Source organism: Larimichthys crocea, chromosome XVII (assembly GCF_000972845.2).
Source record: "Larimichthys crocea isolate SSNF chromosome XVII, L_crocea_2.0, whole genome shotgun sequence".
Classification (NCBI taxonomy): domain Eukaryota; kingdom Metazoa; phylum Chordata; class Actinopteri; family Sciaenidae; genus Larimichthys; species Larimichthys crocea.
The window spans coordinates 20571664-20592215 of NC_040027.1; the positions used below are offsets into that span (position 1 = coordinate 20571664).

Consider the following 20552-nt stretch of genomic DNA (forward strand, 5'->3'; position numbering starts at 1 on the left):
GAATATGCCAATGCATATGTAAGTATAAAAGAAAAACACATGTTGCCTGTCCTGCCCACATGAATGTGTTTTTATGTTGTCAACTGATCCTGACCCTCAACAGGGAACACTCTGCATGTACATCAGTTGTATCATGAAATGTGTTTGACCTTGTCAAATCAAATCAAATCATATTTTATTTGTATAGCCCAAAGTCACAAAGTACATTTGCCTCGGAGGGTTTTAAAATCTGTACGGGGAGTGACAACCTCTGTCCTTAGACCCTTGGTCCGAGTGAGGAAAAACTTGCCCACAACAAGGAAAAAAGGTGGAAGAAACCTCAGGAAGAGCCATAGAGGAGGGATCCCTCTCCCGGGACGGACAGACGTGCAATGGATGTCACGTGTAAAGAACAAATCAACACAAACATATTGTACAATTACAATGACTGAGCAAATGACAATGAATTACAATGAATGATAAAATGATTACAGTAACAGTGAAACTTGTGATAGAGATAGAGAGACACAGGTGCACAGCGGCAGCAAATCATCAGCTAACTATAAACTGTGATGGAGATATGGCAGCAATAATAATGTCCATTGGAGAGGGTGATTATTTATTTAGCCATATCATAAAATAAGTCAAAATAAGTTAAACAGAACACACACACACATAACCAAACATGAGTGTCTGTAGTCTCCTGACAGCGGCCTGTCTATAGGGAGGAAATACTCAGACACAGACTAGAGGAGAGTACTGCAATTTGCTGAGTTGTCATGGAGACAGATAAGTCGACTCAGTGAATCAAACTGCAAGTCCAAAAGTCGAAAATAAACTTTGAGGCTCACTGAGACTTTGATTAAATGCTCTCACACACATTTTATTTGATAGATATTTTAATAATAGTTATACTGCGTCTTGTTTGGAGCATAAAAAATAATGTTTGAAGGAGGGCGACATCGTGTGTACACGTATGGTAGCGTTAAAAATGACTCACTTTTATGCGTCAAAATTCAAATCAGTTGATCTCGAACAATAGCGTGTTTTATATCATTTTATAATCACGACATTAATCTTGTTAATGTTTGTCTTTAAAAAAAAATGTTTTACTTGTTTCGGCTTGTGACGTATGGTGTGTCGTCACTCACAGTCGACGGGATACCAGGTAGCTGGGACGCCATTCACAGCAGCACACCACCACCACCTTACACCGCCACATACCTGCGGAGGAGGAAGAGATGGCGACCTGTAATAAGTTTTGCGGCGTTACTTTAGCGTGTGCGCTTGTGTTTGCGTTATTTGCGGCGGAGGCTTCTTCTGAAAACACGAAGACGGTGGAGTTCAACGTTAAACCCGGAGGAGTGGTGCACACGTTCACTGAGGGCATTGTAAGTGACTGTATTCAATAATATCTTTATTTTACACCGACTGCCAACGTCTGTAAACACCACCCGGACACACAGCTGTAGTTACGCTGAGTATAAACGTGTAACGTTGCACTTGCGTTGAATTTAAGCTGATTTAGTTAGCTGTGTTTGGCTTTTTGCTCCCGATTAATCAGCAGTTGACACAACAGAAACAGATTAAATCACATTTAGGGTTTTATTTCAGGTGTAAAACCCCACGTTTGTTTCATTAAAGCGCCACAGTCGATGTATTTTGGTGTTTTTTTTGTTAACAAAAGTGGAAAAACTACATACCGCTGCTGTGGCTGTAGTTGCAGCGTGATGACGACACAGCCCGTGAGAGGCTGACACGTCGCCGCCACGGTGACACAACGGCTCCATTCATTGGCTGACAGCGTCAATGGACTGCTGCTGTGTGTGTGACAGCACATTAATAAAAATAATAATAATAATAATAATAATAAGAAGAAGAATAATAAAATATATATAAACAGAATGAGGCTGCAGCCTATCCCAGCTGACTGACTGAGGGTTAGAGTAAAGACAAACAACCATTCACACTCACATTTAATTTAGAGTCACCAATGAACCTGTTAAAGTGCATGTCTTTGGACTGTGGGAGGAAGCTGGAAACTGAGGTTCAAACCAGAAACCTTCTTTTGCTGCGAGGTGACAGTCCACCACCATCATCATCTCCCACTGAATTCAAATTAAGATGAAACATACAAGAGCAAGATAACCTTTGCCTGTATGAAGCTGCTCAAAAGGATGTTTTTGTGTGTTCATGTTTGCTTGATGTAAAAGTTTGTTTCATGCATTCACATGAACACACACACACACACTTTTGAGACAGAGCTCTAACCAACCCTTTAATTAAAGGTTTGGTATACTATTCAAATCAAGCTCATTGAGTTTCCCCTCGGGGGGTCTGCTAGTTTTCTGCTCTGTGTGCACTCCGAAAAACATCTGGTGTTTTGTACACAGTCCTGACTCTGTAAACGAGGAAGCAAACACAACACTGACTTATTATTCCAGCCATTCTAGCAACGAGTTGTGTCTCAGGTAATGGTAAATTACTTGCCAGGGGCATTCGGCTTGTTTTTTTGTGGTTTCCCAAGATATGCTGCTGTTGGTGTAATGTTAGCTGAAGCAGCAGGAGAGTTGTTGAGTTTCACTGCCTTGAGCGGGGCTGCTGGCTCATCCTCTCTGCATAGTGGCTGCACAACAGCAACTTAACCCGCCACATAGTTAACGTTATTTACATCACTGCTCGCCTTTTATTATAGAATTTGTCCTCCTGGTACTGAATTTCTTTACAATCTGTGATCCCGCCTTTTTTAATAGCATGTTTATATGCAGATTTAACTTTACATTAACTGTCACACTCTTATTCCAGAGGGAGTATGAATGCTCATTCACGTATGCTTCACAAGGGGGAACCAATGAGGTGAGTGTCTGTCTGTCTGTCTGTCTGTCTGTCTTGATTTTTAATTACAGCAGGCATTTTATGCATAAACATTCTTCTGTCTTTGTGCCAATCAGCAATGGCTGATGAGTGTGGGTCTGAGTGACGACGACAGGCTGTTTTCCTGCTCTGTGTGGAGGTGAGACACACAAATTGAGACACGAATGAACAAATTTACAATACTTAATGTTGGTAACATGTATTTCTTTGTCGTTTCTGCCAGGCCTCAGGGGAAGTCCTACCTGTTTTTCACTCAGTTCAAAGCTGAACTGAAGGGAACCAAAATTGAATATGCCAATGCATATGTAAGTATAAAAGAAACACACCTCCTTCAGCTGATGCACATGTTGCCTGTCCTGCTCACATGAATGTGTATTTATGTTGTCAGCTGACCCTGATCCTCAACAGGGAACACTTGGCATGTACATCAGTCACATCATGAAATGTGTGTGACATTGTCCGTTGGAGAAAGTCGTTATTTATTCAGCCATGTCATGACATAAGTCAAACTTAAGTTAAACAGAACAATGAAGAAGAAATATTTCTTTTAGGCTTTCCTTCCTCGAAGAAATGCTGACTCAGGCTTAAAACTCCAATTTCAATGCAGGTCCTTCCACAAACTACATAGTTTATCTTAAGAAAAGGTTGTTCTGCAGCTCCTTAGTCCTCGGTGCTGTAATTTGTCGGAAGCCAAATTGCACCACATCCTGCAGAATGTAGTTATAATACTGCAGGTGCAACACATGAGAAACCTCTTCAGTTTTAGCTCCTCAGCTTTTTCCCCTACTGAGTCATTAGTTGGAGTGGAGCTCATGTTGTACAGCAAAAAAGCTCACAGGACTTCACTGCCTAACAAAGACAAACTGTGGGTAAAGAGTTTTTCCTCGAATTTACGTCGCGGTTTCATGCAACCTGTCAGTGTTTAGATCAAGGCTTCTCATTCCTGAGCATAGATTTTACACTCTCTGCAGAAATGCCAGACAATCAAGGCAAAGCACAAGTTGATAAACATTTTTGCGTAGCCTGCAAATAATAAACCCTCCGCCTAAGCACCGGCAATACAGCAAAACATTTATCAGGATCAGAGATGAGATTAAAGCAGATTTTTTTTCTGCCTTGCACTTTTTTAAACTGCTTTTCTTGACAGCACAGAATCAGATTTACACTTTGAGCTTGTCTTCTGCGACAAAAGAGGCCATATCATATGTAATTGCACAATTTATTATTTTGCCATAGTGGACCTTTTTTTCTGGACACAAATATGTATATGAACTGTGTGTAACAGTTCTGTAGTTAAATGAGGTTAGGATGAGTCTTAAATTTCATAACTCGTGAACAGGATCAGGTGTCACCTCATCAAACTGGAGAAATTTCAGTAAAGCTGCAACTAACAATTATTTTCTAATTATCTATTAATCAATTCTTTTTTTTAATTCATCTTTTTTCAATTAATTAATCGAAAGACATTCGATTTATGATGAAACAATGCAGACAAAGATTACAAATCCTCAAATTTGTGAAGCTGGAACCAGAGAATGCTTTGGACAACTAATTTTACCCCATCCAGGGGTGTAAATATAGACAGTGTGGGCAGGACAGTTCAGCTGGGGTCCATAGAGGTAGCCCTTGCAAGTGATTCATATTTCCACCTCGAAAATACGAAAGTTCAAAGAAGAACTCGTGTTAAATTACAAATTGTGCCACTTTGGTCGGCATGATAGCTCACCTGGTAGAGTGCACGCTCCACATTCAAAGGCTCAGTCCTTGTCGCATCAGTCCAGAGTTTGATTCCCACCTCTGGCCATGTCTTCCCTCATCTCTCCCCTCTGAACTGTCACTATACAACAAAGGTTCAAAAGCCCAAAAAATCATCTTAAAAAATGGTACCACTTGCTATTTATAAACTCGAAAAGGCAAATCCACCTCTGTCATGGTTTTCCTTTTCTGTAACAATCGTGACTACCTTACGCCACTGACCTCACTAAAAACCAGAGCTGCTGTTTCCATTCAGGTTACAGAACTTGTGGCCAATGAAGACATCCTTTAGATTGACTTCTGGCTTTGCAAGGTTAAACGTCACCTAACATTATCTGAGAATCAGAGCGGTGCTGAAAGTACTTTCCATACAGTGTCTGACATACTGAATAAAACATGTGGTGTGTACTTGCCGTGCTGAATCCCTTGTTTCCACTTTTTTTTTTTTATCCACTGTCCTCTAGTGACGGTTTGAGCTACATCTCAGCTCATATCATCTTTGACAAACTGACACAGGGAAGCAGAGACGTTCAAAATAACAGAAAATACTTTATTTTTCCTGGAAGTCAAACTAAGAACTGTCGTGCCTTTGCACATAATGTCTGGTGGAAGGTTAATGTGTGAGCTCAGTCACTTAGTGGAGGGCTGCCGTGTCTGATGTGGTCATCTGTGAAGTGGAGCACACCTTGACACGCCTCCTTCCCCCAGCAAGGACAGTCCTGACACTCTGTCATTAGTGAGAGCACATGTTTCCTCCTCCTGCTCTGGCTCTGTGCCCTGCAAGTAGAAGACAAACAGAAAATAACGTCACTAAATGACTGGACCAAAATAACCTTGCATAGACAAACAAGCACACCTGCCACCCCCGCACAGCATCTCCTTGACCTTGTCGTCACATCCTCCTACTTTCCCAGCCAATCTGTATGCAAAAAATTGCCGTCTCCTACGTTGCCTCTCATCCTGTTTTGTTAATTTTTTTTCTTTTTCCTCCCTTTCCTCCTCCTACTCCTCGTCATCTGTGCTGTTGTATGTGCCTCCAGTCACAGACAGCGACGGCAGGATCGAGTGACGTGCCTTTGAAGCCGGAGGAATTTACAGTAGGAGACTCAACAGGTGACAAACTGATTGTATTTACATGTGTTCAATCAACTCCTTCTGCTTGTCATGTCAATCTTTCCTTCCCTCCTTCCCTTCCCCTGCCTCCCTCTCTCTCTCTCTCTCCTCCATCATGTTGTGAGTAGTTCCCTGCTGATTTCCCTCTAAAGCATATGCTCCAGCTGTGAGTGGGTTGCCGCTTGTCCCTGTAGCATTATTTCTTGTTATTCAGTTTCTGCACAAATACCCACCGTGGCTTCAGTTCTAGACTGTGATTAGCAGGATTTGACAAGTCACAATTTGCTGTAACTGCTATTTTCAGCAGATTAGACACCGCAGAGGCTTATACACTCATAAACCCAGCAAATAACAGAGAATTAAGGATAATCCCATCTCTGTGAGACCTGTGGAAAATATTTTCAATCATGATTTCAAAGGGTCGACTTCTACACAGTAGTATAATAGGTAAATTAACAACTTAAAACTTCTTTGGTCACAAGGGGGAACTGGCGAGTCACTATTAGACCAGTGCTACACATGTCGACCCGCACCACTTACTGGAAAGAAAAGTAATTGCACTTTGGAACAAGCAGCAACCTCCGCGGCTGTGAAGTGAAGCCTGTGCAGAAGTGCCGAAAAACTGTAGTTCCTCAAACGACCACTTGAGGCTGGCTACAGAATGAGTCAGTCTCCATGTTAAAATGTCCAACTTCACAGCAGAAATAAACACGTTTACAGCCTGGTACAAAAAACAGTTTGGATCTCTATAGCTAATTTCCTTGTCATGACAACTATACTGAGGGTGAATTTTTATATAACTCACACGTTCGAATTATATTAAGGCTTAAAGTTATGCATAACTACCAGCATGGCCACTTTGATTGACAAGTGGGTGTCGTTACAGATGGCTAAGTGCATTTGGCTCACCTCAGGTCCACCAATTTTACCGATTTTTAGATTAGCCGGAAGGCAGCAGAGCTAGGACTGCCAACAAAAGCCACAGATTTTGAGGTTCAAAACAGCTCTTGAGAAACCTGTGGGTGATGTCACGCAAATGCAATCCATTCTTTATACTGTCAGTGTTTTGGACCTGCAGCCGTCTGTAGATGTCACCACCTAGAGGCCAAATATGTGATAGTTTTTAGTGTTTTACAAATTATGTCTTACTTATCTTTACATTTTAATGATATCACACAAAGAGCTTTTCTCAGCTCTGAAAAAGTGCTCAAAATATTAAGCCTTCATGGTTAAAAAATTCATAATGCAGAGTAACACTAGTAGCTGTTGCAGGTTGAGGTGTTTTGTTAACAATTTTACAGACATTGCTTTTAAACCTCCTATATAAAACTCTTTAAAATAGCAGCAGAGCTGAGCACTGTCACCATATCAAGCTCTCTTTACGAGAGATTACTGTATCGTCATCTCTAGTAGATAAGTTAATAGAAATAATATATTTCAGCTTGAAAAACATAAATTATCTGAAAGATTACTGTTCATGTTCCTTTCATAAGATCATTCATGAGCTGAACTTAAAGGTCCTGTGTGTAAGATGTAGGCGGCTCTGTGGCAGAAAATGGAATATAATTAACAAATATAGTAATAGTGATCCTTTCACATTTTCAAACCCATGAACTTCTGCCAAACGACCTAAAGTGTTGTTATTAACAGCATAAATAGTCAACCATCCAGAGCTAACTAATTCTACTAAAAACAACAGATTTATAGTAATTAATACAGTAACTCAAAACTTGGTCAACCTAAAGTACTTTTGAGATTTCCTTTAACTGTCTGCATCCCAGCGCTCATTTTCTACAAAGTAATCCTGACCACAGTTGATACGTTATGAGGAGGATGAACATCAACATCTTCCTTATTCAGCATGAAAAAAATATGCTCTAGTGAACAAAACTATTACATTTTCCGGGTTTAATATGTCAAATAATAAAACCACAAGCAGTACAAAGTATTATATATATAAAATTGCAGAAATTACAGGTGGCTCTAGTGTAAAATTGCAGCAGCTCCGACTTTCCATACCTGTAGATGGAGCACATCTACATCTGCAGGTCTAATCTCCTACTGCTGTTACTTTCCTTGCCAACAGGCTTTGCAGGTTGGACTGGACTTGCAGGTCTCAAACTGCTTGCTCTGCAGCTCTGCAGTTAGATGATACTAGCTGGTTTCAGGCACTTTGCATCAGTATGTTCCCTTGTTTTTGTTTTAATACTGTCTGTGTCTCTGCCCTGACCTCCAGTGACCCACAGAGATGGAAAGTTCAGCGCTCAACTCTCCAAACTGACTGCCATCGGACGGACACGACACGACGAGCTGTAACTGGTCAGATTGGTCTGACTTGGCTTTGGTCTGGTTTTGACCAGTCAGAGCACCCCGAGCTCTGAGTTTGGCCTCTGTGTTTCAGATCAGTAGTCAATGAAGGATAGATTTGGGAGTTTTTCCTGAGTGACAGCCAAAAATTGAAGTCGGATAATACTGATACTGCCTGTGTGGCAATTTGTGTCAGTGCATTAATTACCTGGTATGTACAGTGGATTTATCTGCTACCTGGGGCAAAAAAAAAAAAAAAATACAGCAAGGAATCAGTTGAATATTCATATTTTTTTAACTTCATAATGTCCTAGTTAAAATTCTGCCATGAGATAAAGTGCTTCCTTAGTGCTTGCTTAGTTTCTGAGGCTGAAAGATTTACAGAAAACAAATCTGTCCTGATCCACTGGGGATGTATGTGAATGTATAGAGGATTGGTGTCTGGGGGCTTGTAGAGTATAGATAACATATTTAGAGTAGGGAAGGATTTATCCATGTTGTGTAATCCTGAGAGGAAAGTGAGTAATCCTCAATAGCATCAGTGCACACACACAGAAACAATTATATTTTCCTCAATCTCATTCTGTTCTAGATAACTGTAAGCACATATTTCATCCCCCTTAACCACCAATCAGCACCACTTGTGATAACTTTTTATGTTTTTATTTTTATTTTTGGCCAGAAGGGATGCTTGTAATAGAGCAGATAGCAGCTTCATAACACGATACAAAGAGATAGATCCACTGTGGTTTTGTCATTTTGAATAAATCTTAAACAGTGTTGGTGTGAATTCATTCAAGTATGAATGATTATTTTTATTTGAAATTACCTTAATCTTGATTGTTTTAATTAAACACCTGCAGCAGGTAATGCAGCAGAAGATATAGAAGGTTTTTTTTTTTTTTTGCGTCAATGACTTCACAGTTTCATTGTTTGAGGTTTTACCCAAAATGTAAGTCGTGCACAGACATTTGGGGTGATGGTATATTTGGCGAGGAGTTGCAATCCGTACTCCTGAGCCCTTCTTGAACTTTTGCTTTCATCCTTCAGCGCCACATGTGTGGATCAGCGAGGATATTGTGCAGGTTTCAGAAGTACATCGTTATGATTATAAGTCTCTCTCCTCTCCCTGCACCCTTATGTAGCAAGTAGGATTGCTTTTATCTTCCTTACAATGATCCAACCCTCTTAGATCCACGCAAAAGCACAGAAGATGAGTTTTCTGATTAGATTCTGAGGTTGGATTACTCACTGAGATCCGCAGCTTGTTTGGTCTAGGCTTGGATCCTCTCATCTGTCTAGAGGTGATCCCCTGGAGTTGAGGAAATGCTCAGTTTGTGTGTCCCTTTGTCACTATCGAGGCTCCCTCGGGGCTCACAACAGGGAAAAACCACCTCCAGATGCTGACCCCAGTACAGAGAAAAACACAAATGTTACTTATTTTGTACATGTTTTCGCTCTTTTTTTTCTACTTCTTGATTGTTCTGATTCATGATGAAATGTGATGGATGTTTCAATAAAGACATGTTGTCACTGTTCTGGAGTGTTTTGTGTTGTTATGTCAGTCATGATCTGATTGAACTTCCCCACAGCCTCGTTAAAGGATAAACATGAAAAGAGAGGAGGAATTTGAATGCCAGTGTAAGACATTAAATATTCTGAGCGGTGTCAGAGCCAGGCCACAGCAAACAAGGCAGTTTGTTTTTATATGCCCTCATCATATCTGTAGGAAATAAGTCACTAATGTATTCCTAACTTAAAAAGAGAACAATGTTTCAGCATAAAAATGAGACTTAATGTAAAACCTAAAAAAAAAACAGCTATCAAAAACTTCAAAATGTATTCTGTAAGCGCACTCAATTAACATATATTGTCCTCGGATAAATGTTTCCACGAGATAAAGAGCTTCCATTGTTTCTTCTTAATTTCTGGGGGGAAAAGGCTTTGCGCAGAGGATCTATTAAATCCAGAGGCACATATGGGAACGTATACAGCGTTGATCTTTGTGGGCTTATAGAGATATAGAGTCAGGAGGGATTTATTCATCTTATGTTAAGCCAAGAGAAAATCAGTAATCATGATTTCCCTCAAATTGGCATCAGTCAGTTTGAATTCTGTGATGCAAGAACTACATTTATACAGCAACCACGCGTTTTACCGGTGTTTCAATGTAAAATCTAACCGTGGTCGCACTATAAAACACCTAGATTTCATGTAGAGAAAATCTACTGTGTAGCAGTGCCCTCGCAGGGCTGAGTTTCAATAGGATCACAACAAGCTGTGCCAAGAAACTCCCACAGTCTCCTACTTGCAATTAAAGCATCTTATAACAAAGACGTGACTATTTCAGAATGTGATTTTGTGGTCTTATGGAGAGAAATTGACAATTTATTCCCATGATGGTTGTTCCATTGAGTAATAACCCTCTACAGGAAAATAGCTCTTTGTTTACTGTCAGTTTACTCTGTCTATGAGACCCAGAGTTGCCTCTATGCTGCCGTCCAAAGCCTAAACACACATCACTACTGTTTACCATCTGCTACCAGTAGAGATGTTTACTTTAAACTTTTCCCCCTACAGTATGGCCGTCAGGAAAATATATACACTTGATGCTGCCAAGCACAGGCTTGGATTACTATGGTGTGCATTAAAGAGCCTTGATCAAAGACTCTTTTTTTAACTATGCTTGGCAAAGTGGCTCCAGGGATGGCATTGTCAGTCTGTTGGTCTAACTCTTTAGTGCAGACTGAAATATCTCAACAACTATTCAATGGATTGCTATGAAAGTATAAACAAACATTTCATGATCCCAGAGGATGAATCTAATGACTTTGATGATCCCCTGACCTCCACTAACGCCACTAGTAGACCAACTATATTCTTGTTTCTGAGTAAAATGGCTCGACAACTATTGGATGGATCGCCATGAAATTTGGTACATGGACATTAATGTTCCCTTCAGGATGAACTGTAAAAACTTTGATGTTTTCCTAAATATTCCTGAAGTACAACTTTTAAAACAAAGGAATGTCTACTTGCAACTAATTGTCACTTATTTTATTTTTTATGTCTACCAGCTCAATCAAAAACTAAATTTTCCCCATGTTAGTGTCCTAGAGAAGTAAGGTAGGACGGAAAAGCTAAAATTAAATTTATCTTGCAATCCCCTGGGGGTGTCCTGGCCTGGAGGTTGCTCCCAACATCATGTAAGAATTTCACTGACCTGTAAAACTTATAACACAAGCCTCATTTATACTTTATTGCTAACATACTAACACCTAAACTAAGGCAGAACTTGGTAAAATTAGCCCACACCTGCTTAACATCAACATATATTACACATATTAGCATTTTTATTGTTAGTATGCTGATGTCAGCACCACTGCACAGCCTCGCAGACTCTTCATGTAGTATAAGGGAGGTAATATTGTATTAATGTTCCCATAAAAATACTAAAACCACCAGTGAACTGAGTGCACTAACAAGTATTTAAAGCCTGTTATAGTGTATTCCTCTGTGTCATAGACCTCCATTGTTTTCCACAAAACTATTAATGATGAATAGCTATATATTTGTAGACCTTTTTTAAAATGCTTCGTGCCTTGCACAGGGTAGGGATGTCAGAAGGTATTAAGATACCGACTAACACGTTGTCAGTTTTGCTCTTTTCATTTGATTTGTTGACATTAAGAGAAAATACAGAATAACACTAGGTTTATTCTTTTTTTTTTTAAGAAAAGAGCCACGAGAAACTAAAGTAACATTTAAGAGAGGACAACATCTGATGACCTAAATGAATGAACCATCGATTCACTGTGCTCTATTTATGTAATCAATCCGGCTGCCATTCCAGTATCTGGTTTTCTCTATTTCCTTTCACACACCTGCCCCCTATTTCTCTCTCTCTTTGCATCTCCTGACATTTGGAAGGGAACAGATGGAGATTGTGGCCGGGTCGGTCAAGCCAGAGGCAGCAAAGGAGATGGGATTTTTGTAACACCAGGGGCCCGGTGAAGGGTACAACGAATGGCCAGCTGCCCCCTGTCTCCCCTGACGTGCACCCAGGCGCTGGACTGGTGACCCAGTCCGCTTAGATCCACTCGTCCTGTTCACTTCTGATCTGGCCTTGCTAAGTTTTTCACATTATTAGACTTTTTCTGTCTCCAGATCTATCACAGATCCCCGGCTTCTCCTCCGCCGCGTGGGCTTTTTCACACCGCTGAGCCAAAGTAGCCTGTGCTGTGAGTTCTCGTTATACCATCACGACTCCTGACAGCAATTATCCGACCCAGACAATGCTGATACATGTGAGTGGATGTGTCTGGCTTGAAGATTGAAGAGCACTAAAGTAATCAGTTCTTACTTTGTCTTGGCATCTTGCAATAATTTCAATTTCTCTCATATTTCTCTCTAATTAGGTCTTCTCCTTTGTCCTTTAACTGTGCAATCTGTGAGAGTTTGAGAGCTGGGGTGCAAAGAGAGCATCTGTATAGAGGCTCCTGTTACCGGAGCAGTAACCCAGACAGATGTTATGATGCCCTGTGTATGTTCAGCTTACTGTATGCACTCGAGAGATTTGTCTAGAAAAAAACGGAGGGAAAAGGCGTTCTCAGAGCCAAGCTGTTCTTTCTGACATACTCACCCCAAGTTGCGTCTGTGTCTTGTCACCTTGGAAACTTGGTCTCAGCTCAACTTGGCGAGCGTTAAATCACTCTCCACTCTTGCAGACTCGCGGCTGGTGCTGTGAATATGGCTCTGTTCGATCAGCCTCCCCCACCTGCTGCATTGTCTCACACTGTGGTCGAGAGCAGCCTTCTTTTCTCAGGGTACGGAGGAGCTTTGCGGGGCTCCTTCACTTTCTTCGCGAGTTCAGAGGGTCTGTTGTGGGGGTACGGTGGAGGCTTGCGTCCTCTGCGGTTTTGTGCTGTTGGTGGTTTAGCTGTAGCTGCAGGGCATACCTGTGAAGGTCTTTCAACAGGCCCTGAGGATGCTCGCTGCTCTCTGTCATTGCTGGACACAGTTTCTGAGTCTGTGGGTGGGCAGCTGGCAGACACAGGGTGGGTCGATGATGGAGAGAGCTGACCGGCAGATGGGTGATCATTTTGTGAGATCTGATAAGACCTGTTCTCTATGATGACAGATGGGCTAAGGGTGGGGGGCGGGTGAGGCTTTAGAGACAGGGGTGAGGGAGGGGAGCCAGGGCTGACCCTGATGGAGGATGAAGGCCCAGGGGAGTGAGGCTGAGAACCAGGGCTGCTGGGATGATGGAGATTTACTGTTAGCGGGGAGAGACCAGGAGTCGGAGGCCGAACAGGGAGGTTTCTTTGGGGAGACAGAGTGAGGTCATGGGAGGTGAGGGTTTGAAGTTGAGGGGGGCTGGATGAAGCAGGGTTATTGTTGTACTGCAGCAGCCCAACTTGTCTGGGAGCAGACCCCAGACTGCAGGTGAAGCGAAGATTTCGACTCCTCTCAGACGATGACCCAGAGGTTACCGGGCACAGCAGCACATTTGGTGGAGATTGGCTCCTGCTATGATGATTTCTCCTGAGGGTGCCGGATGAGTCTGTGGTACCTGGCTGGTCTTCAGGCTCTGAGGGCCTCTGATAGATGCTACCTACTGTCACCTCGCTCGAGCTGGAACCTGAACTGGAGCTGCTGTCACTGGGATGCTTGGCTGCATCACCTCCTGCAGTCCTCTGCTGCTCCTCCTCATTCAGATCAATGGATGAGGTTAGATAGTCAATCTGCTGCACCACCTAGAAAATATATACAATAATGGATAAATACGGGGCATCCTGCATCCTACGTGTCAAGGCTTTACTGCAGTGACGCAGGTTTGATTCCAGCCTGCTGCATGTCATCCTCTCTGTCTGTCCATCTCTACAGCTGTCACTGAGAATCAGCTCATGAGGAGGACGTTCAGCTTGTGAAAGCAGTTGCATTCTATTGAGTTGCATTGTGGGAAATGTAGGATACACTGTATTTAAAGCTCAAACCCTAATCAGGCCTAAAAGTCTGGATATCTCAACCTCTGCCTATTTGATTTCGTACCCTCATGGAAACCTGATTATTTCAGTACTTTAGGAAACAGAGAGTATTTAGCATCTTGTATCTATATGTATAAGGAGAGCAGTACAGATGCGATAGAAAATGAGGGTAAAGAGTGGAGTCATCCAGTTCAAACCATTTATCCCACCAGTACACGCCAACATTACATTAATCTAAAGACTTTTCTTCCAATCTGAATCATCTCTGCTGAAATGATTGATAACCAGTTTTACCCTTCACTCTTTAACAGCGATAAAAGTGTGGGTCCTGTAGAGCGTTTCAGAAACGTACTCTCACCAGATGTTTAGCTGTAATCTCTAAGTATGTCACACGAGCTACTACTCAGTGCAAAAAATGTTTACCACAACCTAGAAACGATCCCTATTCTGGGAAATGTGTAAGACAAATTTAGATGTGTGTTCCTTCCAATACATTTCAGTGGATAGTGAAAAGCACACTGTACAATAATATATCATACACAGGCATGCAGCCGTCTACATGCATTTATTTAAATGAGTGCAGAACATATAATGTGTGCATTTGCACACACACACACACACACACACACATAAATGCTTAGACACAGTCAGATTGGTGGACACACACACACACACACGTGCAATGACGAAGGCTGGAGAGATTGCAGAAAATTACACTGGGGAAAATGTTTGACCTATCTCTCCACCTGCGCAGATAAATCCTCAGCCTCTGCTGGAACAGATGAAGTATTGTTTTGTTCTCTGTGTTCAACAACATCCTTACTGATGTCAAAAGATGACCTGGTTTGTCTTTTTTTTTTTTTTTCTTTTTTGTATGGCATAGCTTTTTGGGCGAGGCATTTCATATTACTTTGAAGTACAGCATGTATATTCACATCCAGTGACTCTGGGTAGGTGCTGCTTGTTAATGTCAGAAATCAGAGGAGATGAAAGAGAAGGGGACCCTTCTCCCGAGAGTGTTTATTAAAAACAATGTTCTTTGACCCCCTCAGGTCTTCACATGTAGTGCTCATGAGTGCTGCATTTCATTTGGCTTCTCTCAGTTTAACTCGGTTGTTGTTTTGAGTCATAGTGCAGTCAAAATGTCCTGAGCAGAGAACCACTGTCACATTCACGTGTGCTTTTGTGTGTTTTGTTTTTGTTTTGTGCTTTGTGTGACAGACAGAGGTCTTAATATGCGTGTCTGGAATACTTTAAAGACTTACTCCGGTGCCATTTTATGACAGTGATTGATTATTAAATAAAACTGAGGGTTGCTGCTCATGCAACAGAATGATAAATCAGGGCTTTGAAATAAATATGCGACCAAAGTCTTCTCTGGTGCCTTATCTGCCTTTGATCTGTCGTCTCTGTTGGGAAAATTTGGGATTTTCTATCACAGTGTCTGCTTGTTCCTCCTCCTGCTCCTTCCCCCCTTTTTTTGTGTAGCCTATATGCTCTTTCATCAGTGTTATATTAATACTGTCACACAAAAAACCTCGCAGCCAGGATGATGAGGTTGGTACCTCGGGTATAGCAGCGACCCCCACAGATAAAGATCAAATGCCAAGAGGCGAGATTTACGTGTCACTTTTACTGGATAGGGAATACGAGGCCGAGATACTCAAACATAAATGGATTATAAAAAGCGTCGGACGCTATCCAGCTGTGCCTGGAGCAGCATCTGTCCATAAGGAGGGGGAGTGGAAGAAGAGATGAGAGGAGGAAACACAGAAAGAGAGATGTAGAGAGGAAGGACTCTTTTGCCTCTAATGTCACACAGTATCATCTCAGCAACCTCTGAAAGCATCATGGAAATGGGGCATAACTATTGTCTCATTAACTTCTATGGAAATTTGCGCATGAATCCAACTGCACAAGTATATGTTTGGAGACAAATGACAGATGGGAGTTGGAGAAACAGTTTGCAGACTGTGTTGGATTCATGCAATCCGACTGCTGACTTTTTAATGCACGTTAAATTCTGCTGAGGATGTGCATTTGTAGCCTGCATTGTTATCTGTGAGAGTACAAGCCCTCCAGGTTTTTTAGCAAGAACATTCCCTGCATGAGAAATTGTGTAAATGAATGTGAAAGCATGTAGAAACTTCTCTGCTTCTGCTCTCAAATGATTTGTTTGTTCTTGTCAGCCCAGGAAAGACTTGTGACGAGGTGAAATGGTTGAATAAACACTAAAACTGCTTTCGTCTTGTCGAGTCTTTCTTTTTTTAATGTATGCGCTATGCAAAATATAACACATTACCTCTTTCATTTCCTGGTGAACATCCCTCAGTGCTGTAAGAACCTGCTCCAGGTTGTCCACCACTCGCTTGATCTGGTTTCGAACCTTCCTGCTGCAGCCTGCTTCCTTGCTCTGTGACTCCCCTTCGCTGCTCGGCCTATGTTGGACCCATGTCTGGTTCTGGGCCAGTATCCCAATACGCTCCAAGCTTGATCTAGGTTTTTTGGGGCCTCGTAGAGTTGTGGTGCAGCCCAGGCCTCTCTGTGGAATCTCAGTGGAGAATATGACTCCATTGAGGTGCCCGTTGAAACCTTCCACAGGTGGTTCCCTCAGTGCTGTCAGGTCTCTCTGGCTCTGGGAGTTCCTGCTCTGTTGTTTGATGTGACTGAAGCTGGAGGTGAAGCCTTGCTGCCTGTGGATGGTACTGCTGGCGTAGTCCCACACCTTTCCCCTCCTGTCCTCCATGCTCACCACAACAGGCATCTTACAGTTTGGCTCCTCAGGAGCAGGAGCAGGAGCAGGAGCAGGAGCAGGAGCAGGAGGGGGTCCCACTAGTGGACCATATTTCCTGGTGATAGTCCCGTCACTGTGTGACTGAAGGAGGCTGCTATGGTTCCGAACAAAGGTCTGGTTGTCCTGTGCAGATGTGGAGCTGTTGCTCAGACCCTGTGGCCCGTCCCCTGGACTTATCTGTGTGTTTGGGTCTGGGTGCAGCTCTGAAGACTGGTTCCACCTGGCAGGACTGTCCTCTCTCTGCTTCCCCAGACTCCCTGGCAGGATGTGATGCCCCCTCAGCACCACTGGCAGCATTCTCGCCATGCCCACGCCATTACACCGAACATCCCCCTTCTTCACCCGGTCCTTTCCGTGGATGGAGAAGAACCCGATCCCTTTGGCTCTCTCCAGTGGGTTCAGGTTGTTGCGGACCTCTGAGGTGGATTTGAATGGTCCATTAAGCCCCAGGTCACTGCTGTGTTGGGGCTTCAGACTATTGCGCAGCCAGGGAATGAAATGAGGAGCGTGGGGCTTGAAGCCTTTCTGTTCCCCAGGCGCTGGAGCCCTGCTGTCAGAGAACATGATGATGGATGATGTCCAGCAGCCTCACAAAAAGGAGACGAAGAAGCAGAGGAACAGGAGGACTCCTGGGACACAGAGAGCTTCCTCCTCTTTTTCCATGTATCTCTTCCTACCCTTGCCATTAACGTAGACTCTACCTGCCCTATCTTTAGCCTCTTTTCCCCTTCTCTCTCCCACTCTTACTCTGTCTCCAAAACTTTTATCTGCTTTTCCCCCTCCTCATCGCAGATCCACCTACCCACCCACTCCCCTCTCCCCGCTAAAGCCTGGTTCTGATTTTATCGCCCTGCCTTTCTCCCCTCTTCTTATCCCCTCCGTTTCTTCTTCCCCACCCACTCGCACCTCTGTCGTAGTGCTCTTGAGCCCCCTCACCCCCTCATCGGGCCGGCCTTGGAGATGCCGAGGGCCTCTCTTTCTCTGTCTTCTCTCCCTGCCTGCCTGCGTCTCACTGGCTCAGTCGCGGTAGAGGCTTCCTGTCTCTACATCTCTCTCTCTCTCTTCCTGTCTCTCTAACTCCCCCCACACTGCGCTGCTCTGCCTCCTATCCTTGCTCTTTCTTCCTCCCACTCCCTCTCACTGCTCTAACTCCCTCTCTCTATCTCCCTCTTCTCTCCCCTTCTCTGTCTCTTCTCCCTGTTACTCTGCTCTCATCTGAGAACCCCTTATCATCCCCTATCTTTGCAACTCTTTCTTTTACTCTATTTCCCTCCCCTCCCTGTCACTCTCTTTCTCACCCCCCCTCCCCATCATCCCCGCCTCCTATTTGCCAGGGATAGAAGCTGAACTAGTGTTATTAATCCCCCCGTTAGCCAATGTATACCCACGTGATTCCCCCTGCCTCTGTTCTCATCTGATTACTCCTTTCCCGGCTCAGCCCTTCACAATTAAATGCTGCTTAGGCTACCAGAGGGGGTTTAAAGGAGTAGGGGAGGATGGCAGCAGGAAGGGATGGAGGAGGAATAGCAGGGGGGGCACGTAATTGCGACCTACAAGATCAGAGATCAGCAGCAGTTTGACAGAAACTATAAGCTGCACGGCTACAAACAACAGCCTGCCTGTGGCACAGTTCCCCCCAGATTATTCTAACTGTCAGCAAATAGTGTCCCGTTACGTCCCAGTTGTTTTCTTGTGTTATTTTCTGCCGCATATCCAACTTCCATTTGTTCCAATTATGCAGAGACAGCTGCTATTTTTGTTTTTTTCCACTCAAATTCCAGTTCTTGGCTGTCTGGATTAGATTTCTTGTGTCTGACAAGCCCAAAGATGCCTCCTAGGTGCATTTTCACTCAACTGCGACTGCTTGGATTGGTCCCTCCCTCTCTGGCAGCATCCAAAATGAAAAGACGACAGCACAGCCACACAAAAGCACTGACAGTTTGCTGTCACTCAGCAGTGAGGCACTCAAAGCATCTGTCATCCTGTTAGTCAGCATAGCAATGTATTCCTCTGGTAGTGCACTGTTAAAATATGACTTCATTCACTGACATATTGTTCTTTACAGGTACAAGGGGGAGAGAAAACAGACACAGGCTTGGTGTAATCTGCGGGATAAGAAGATCCCTGCCTACATGTCGACAGACTGCTGTCAGCCAGTAATGACCACTAGTCTGGATGAAACAACTATAAAGAGTGGAAGTGATAGAGCAGCCACTATTAATCCTTCAGCGGATTGTTCCTCACGACAAGCTGGTGCACAAAACCAAAGTCTATTTCTGTGCTTCGCTTTAGCTCCTAAAGATTTAACTCTGAATTTATATGCAGAAAACTGCATTACAACCTGATGACAATAACGAAGATAATAAATAACACATATATGCACACTAAACAGATTCATCTTGTTTATTTGGTGCTGGTACAGAAGATCCACCTATGTCTAAATTAAGGCAAAACTGGAGGATTAAGTGTTATTTTATGGGTTCATTATTGGTTCATTCATTATTTGGAGGCAAAGCAGTCAAGCTTAAACATTTTCCATTTCAGTATACCTCCCAATATGGTGCCAATTTTAGTTGCTAGTTGTCTAGATGTTAGTTCAGATTGATTATATTAGGGAAATAATCTTCCCTGAATGTGTTTCTATTTGTGTGGGCGTGTATGTTTGTGTTAAAGACCGTGAAGTCATTCATTCAGTCATCTTCCATGAAGACTTATCCTTATTAAGGATAAGGATAAGCTGACATTGGGCAAGAGGCGGGGCTCACTCTCAAAAGGTCAGAAGTTCATCACAGGGCTGACAAAAATGGAAACAAAACCATTCACTCTCACATTCACAGGCAATTTAGAGTCACCAACTAACCTGCATGACTTTGGACTGTGGGAGGAACATGGGAGAACATGCAAACCACTAAAAACCACAGCCGCCTGGCAGGTGGGTTGGAACCCAGCAGCAACCTCTATGTCTGTAGTGAAGCCAGTTCCTTGAACGTCCACTTGAGGCTGACTATAACGAGTCAGTCTTCATAAGCCCCCACGTTAAAAATATCCAACTTCACAGCAGAAATAAACATGTTCACAGCCTGGTACAAAAATAACTAATTTCCTTGTACATGACAACTGTAGTGAGAATCTTTCACCCGTTCAAATTATATTGAGGCTTAAAGTTTAGCATAATTAACAGTGTGGCCACTTTGATTGACAGGTAGGTGCCTTGTTTGAGCACCCAGGCTAATTCAGCCCGCCTCAGATTCTGGGCAGAAAATGGATTGGATTGCCAACATGGCGGCAACCAGAGCCACCACACACTGAGCTTCAAAGCGATCACCTTCGAACTCTTCTTTCTGTGAGGTGACAGTGCTAACAACAGCACCACTGTGCTGCCCCCTTGAGTTCAAAATAGGCCACCCAGTTTTTGATGTGCACACATGACATGGCAGATTGCAGATTTTAAGTCAAAGTTAAATAATAAGTAGCTGTCACAGATGGTGTCCATTTGCTGTCTGGCTGGGCAGCCTCTCAAGTCTTAGTTGCCTTCACTCCATCCATTATATTAATGTGCTGAATATGTCTGTCAGTGATTGAAGGACAAAAATTGGGAGAAATTCAGGTCCTCTTCTCCTCTAGCTGTAGGCCTTTTTGTCAACATCATGTAGTTTTCAATATCGGTGTAACAGTTGGGAGTAGAGAGTAGACAGACAAAGCATATGGCCTCCTTGTAACCTTGTCCGTCCACTCCTGCAGCG

General features: G+C 43.0%; 2 protein-coding genes across 3 annotated transcripts; one reads left to right on the forward strand and one right to left on the reverse strand.

Annotated features, from left to right (window-relative positions):
- The first annotated feature begins 1114 nt into the window (after positions 1-1114).
- On the forward strand, positions 1115-9566 carry mydgf (myeloid-derived growth factor). The gene is made up of 6 exons (XM_019256856.2): positions 1115-1370; positions 2785-2835; positions 2931-2992; positions 3077-3158; positions 5649-5721; positions 7958-9566. Exons 1-6 carry the CDS (start codon positions 1221-1223, stop codon positions 8035-8037), a joined length of 498 nt encoding a protein of 165 aa, XP_019112401.2. The 5' UTR covers positions 1115-1220; the 3' UTR covers positions 8038-9566.
- Positions 3174-17943, reverse strand: LOC109137965 (uncharacterized). 2 transcript variants are annotated; one of them, XM_019256855.2, is made up of 3 exons: positions 16318-17943; positions 12671-13784; positions 3174-5385 (listed from the first exon to the last, which is right to left on the reverse strand). In XM_019256855.2, exons 1-2 carry the CDS (start codon positions 17371-17373, stop codon positions 12819-12821), a joined length of 2022 nt encoding a protein of 673 aa, XP_019112400.2. In that variant the 5' UTR covers positions 17374-17943; the 3' UTR covers positions 3174-5385; positions 12671-12818. The 2 variants fall into 2 exon arrangements, with proteins under 2 accessions (XP_019112400.2, XP_019112399.2); XM_019256854.2 differs by lacking the exon at positions 3174-5385 and adding an exon at positions 8937-9431.
- Positions 17944-20552: the final 2609 nt, after the last annotated feature.

Coding starts and splice junctions, on each gene's coding strand:
- mydgf (XM_019256856.2), top strand. CDS start 1,221: ATGGCGACCTGTAATAAGTTTTGCGGCGTTACTTTAGCGTGTGCGCTT. Junction 1,371..2,784: donor ACACGTTCACTGAGGGCATT/GTAAGTGACTGT, acceptor CTCTTATTCCAG/AGGGAGTATGAATGCTCATT. Junction 3,159..5,648: donor TTGAATATGCCAATGCATAT/GTAAGTATAAAA, acceptor ATGTGCCTCCAG/TCACAGACAGCGACGGCAGG.
- LOC109137965 (XM_019256855.2), bottom strand. CDS start 17,373: ATGTTCTCTGACAGCAGGGCTCCAGCGCCTGGGGAACAGAAAGGCTTC. Junction 13,785..16,317: donor TTCACCAGGAAATGAAAGAG/GTAATGTGTTAT, acceptor TATATTTTCTAG/GTGGTGCAGCAGATTGACTA.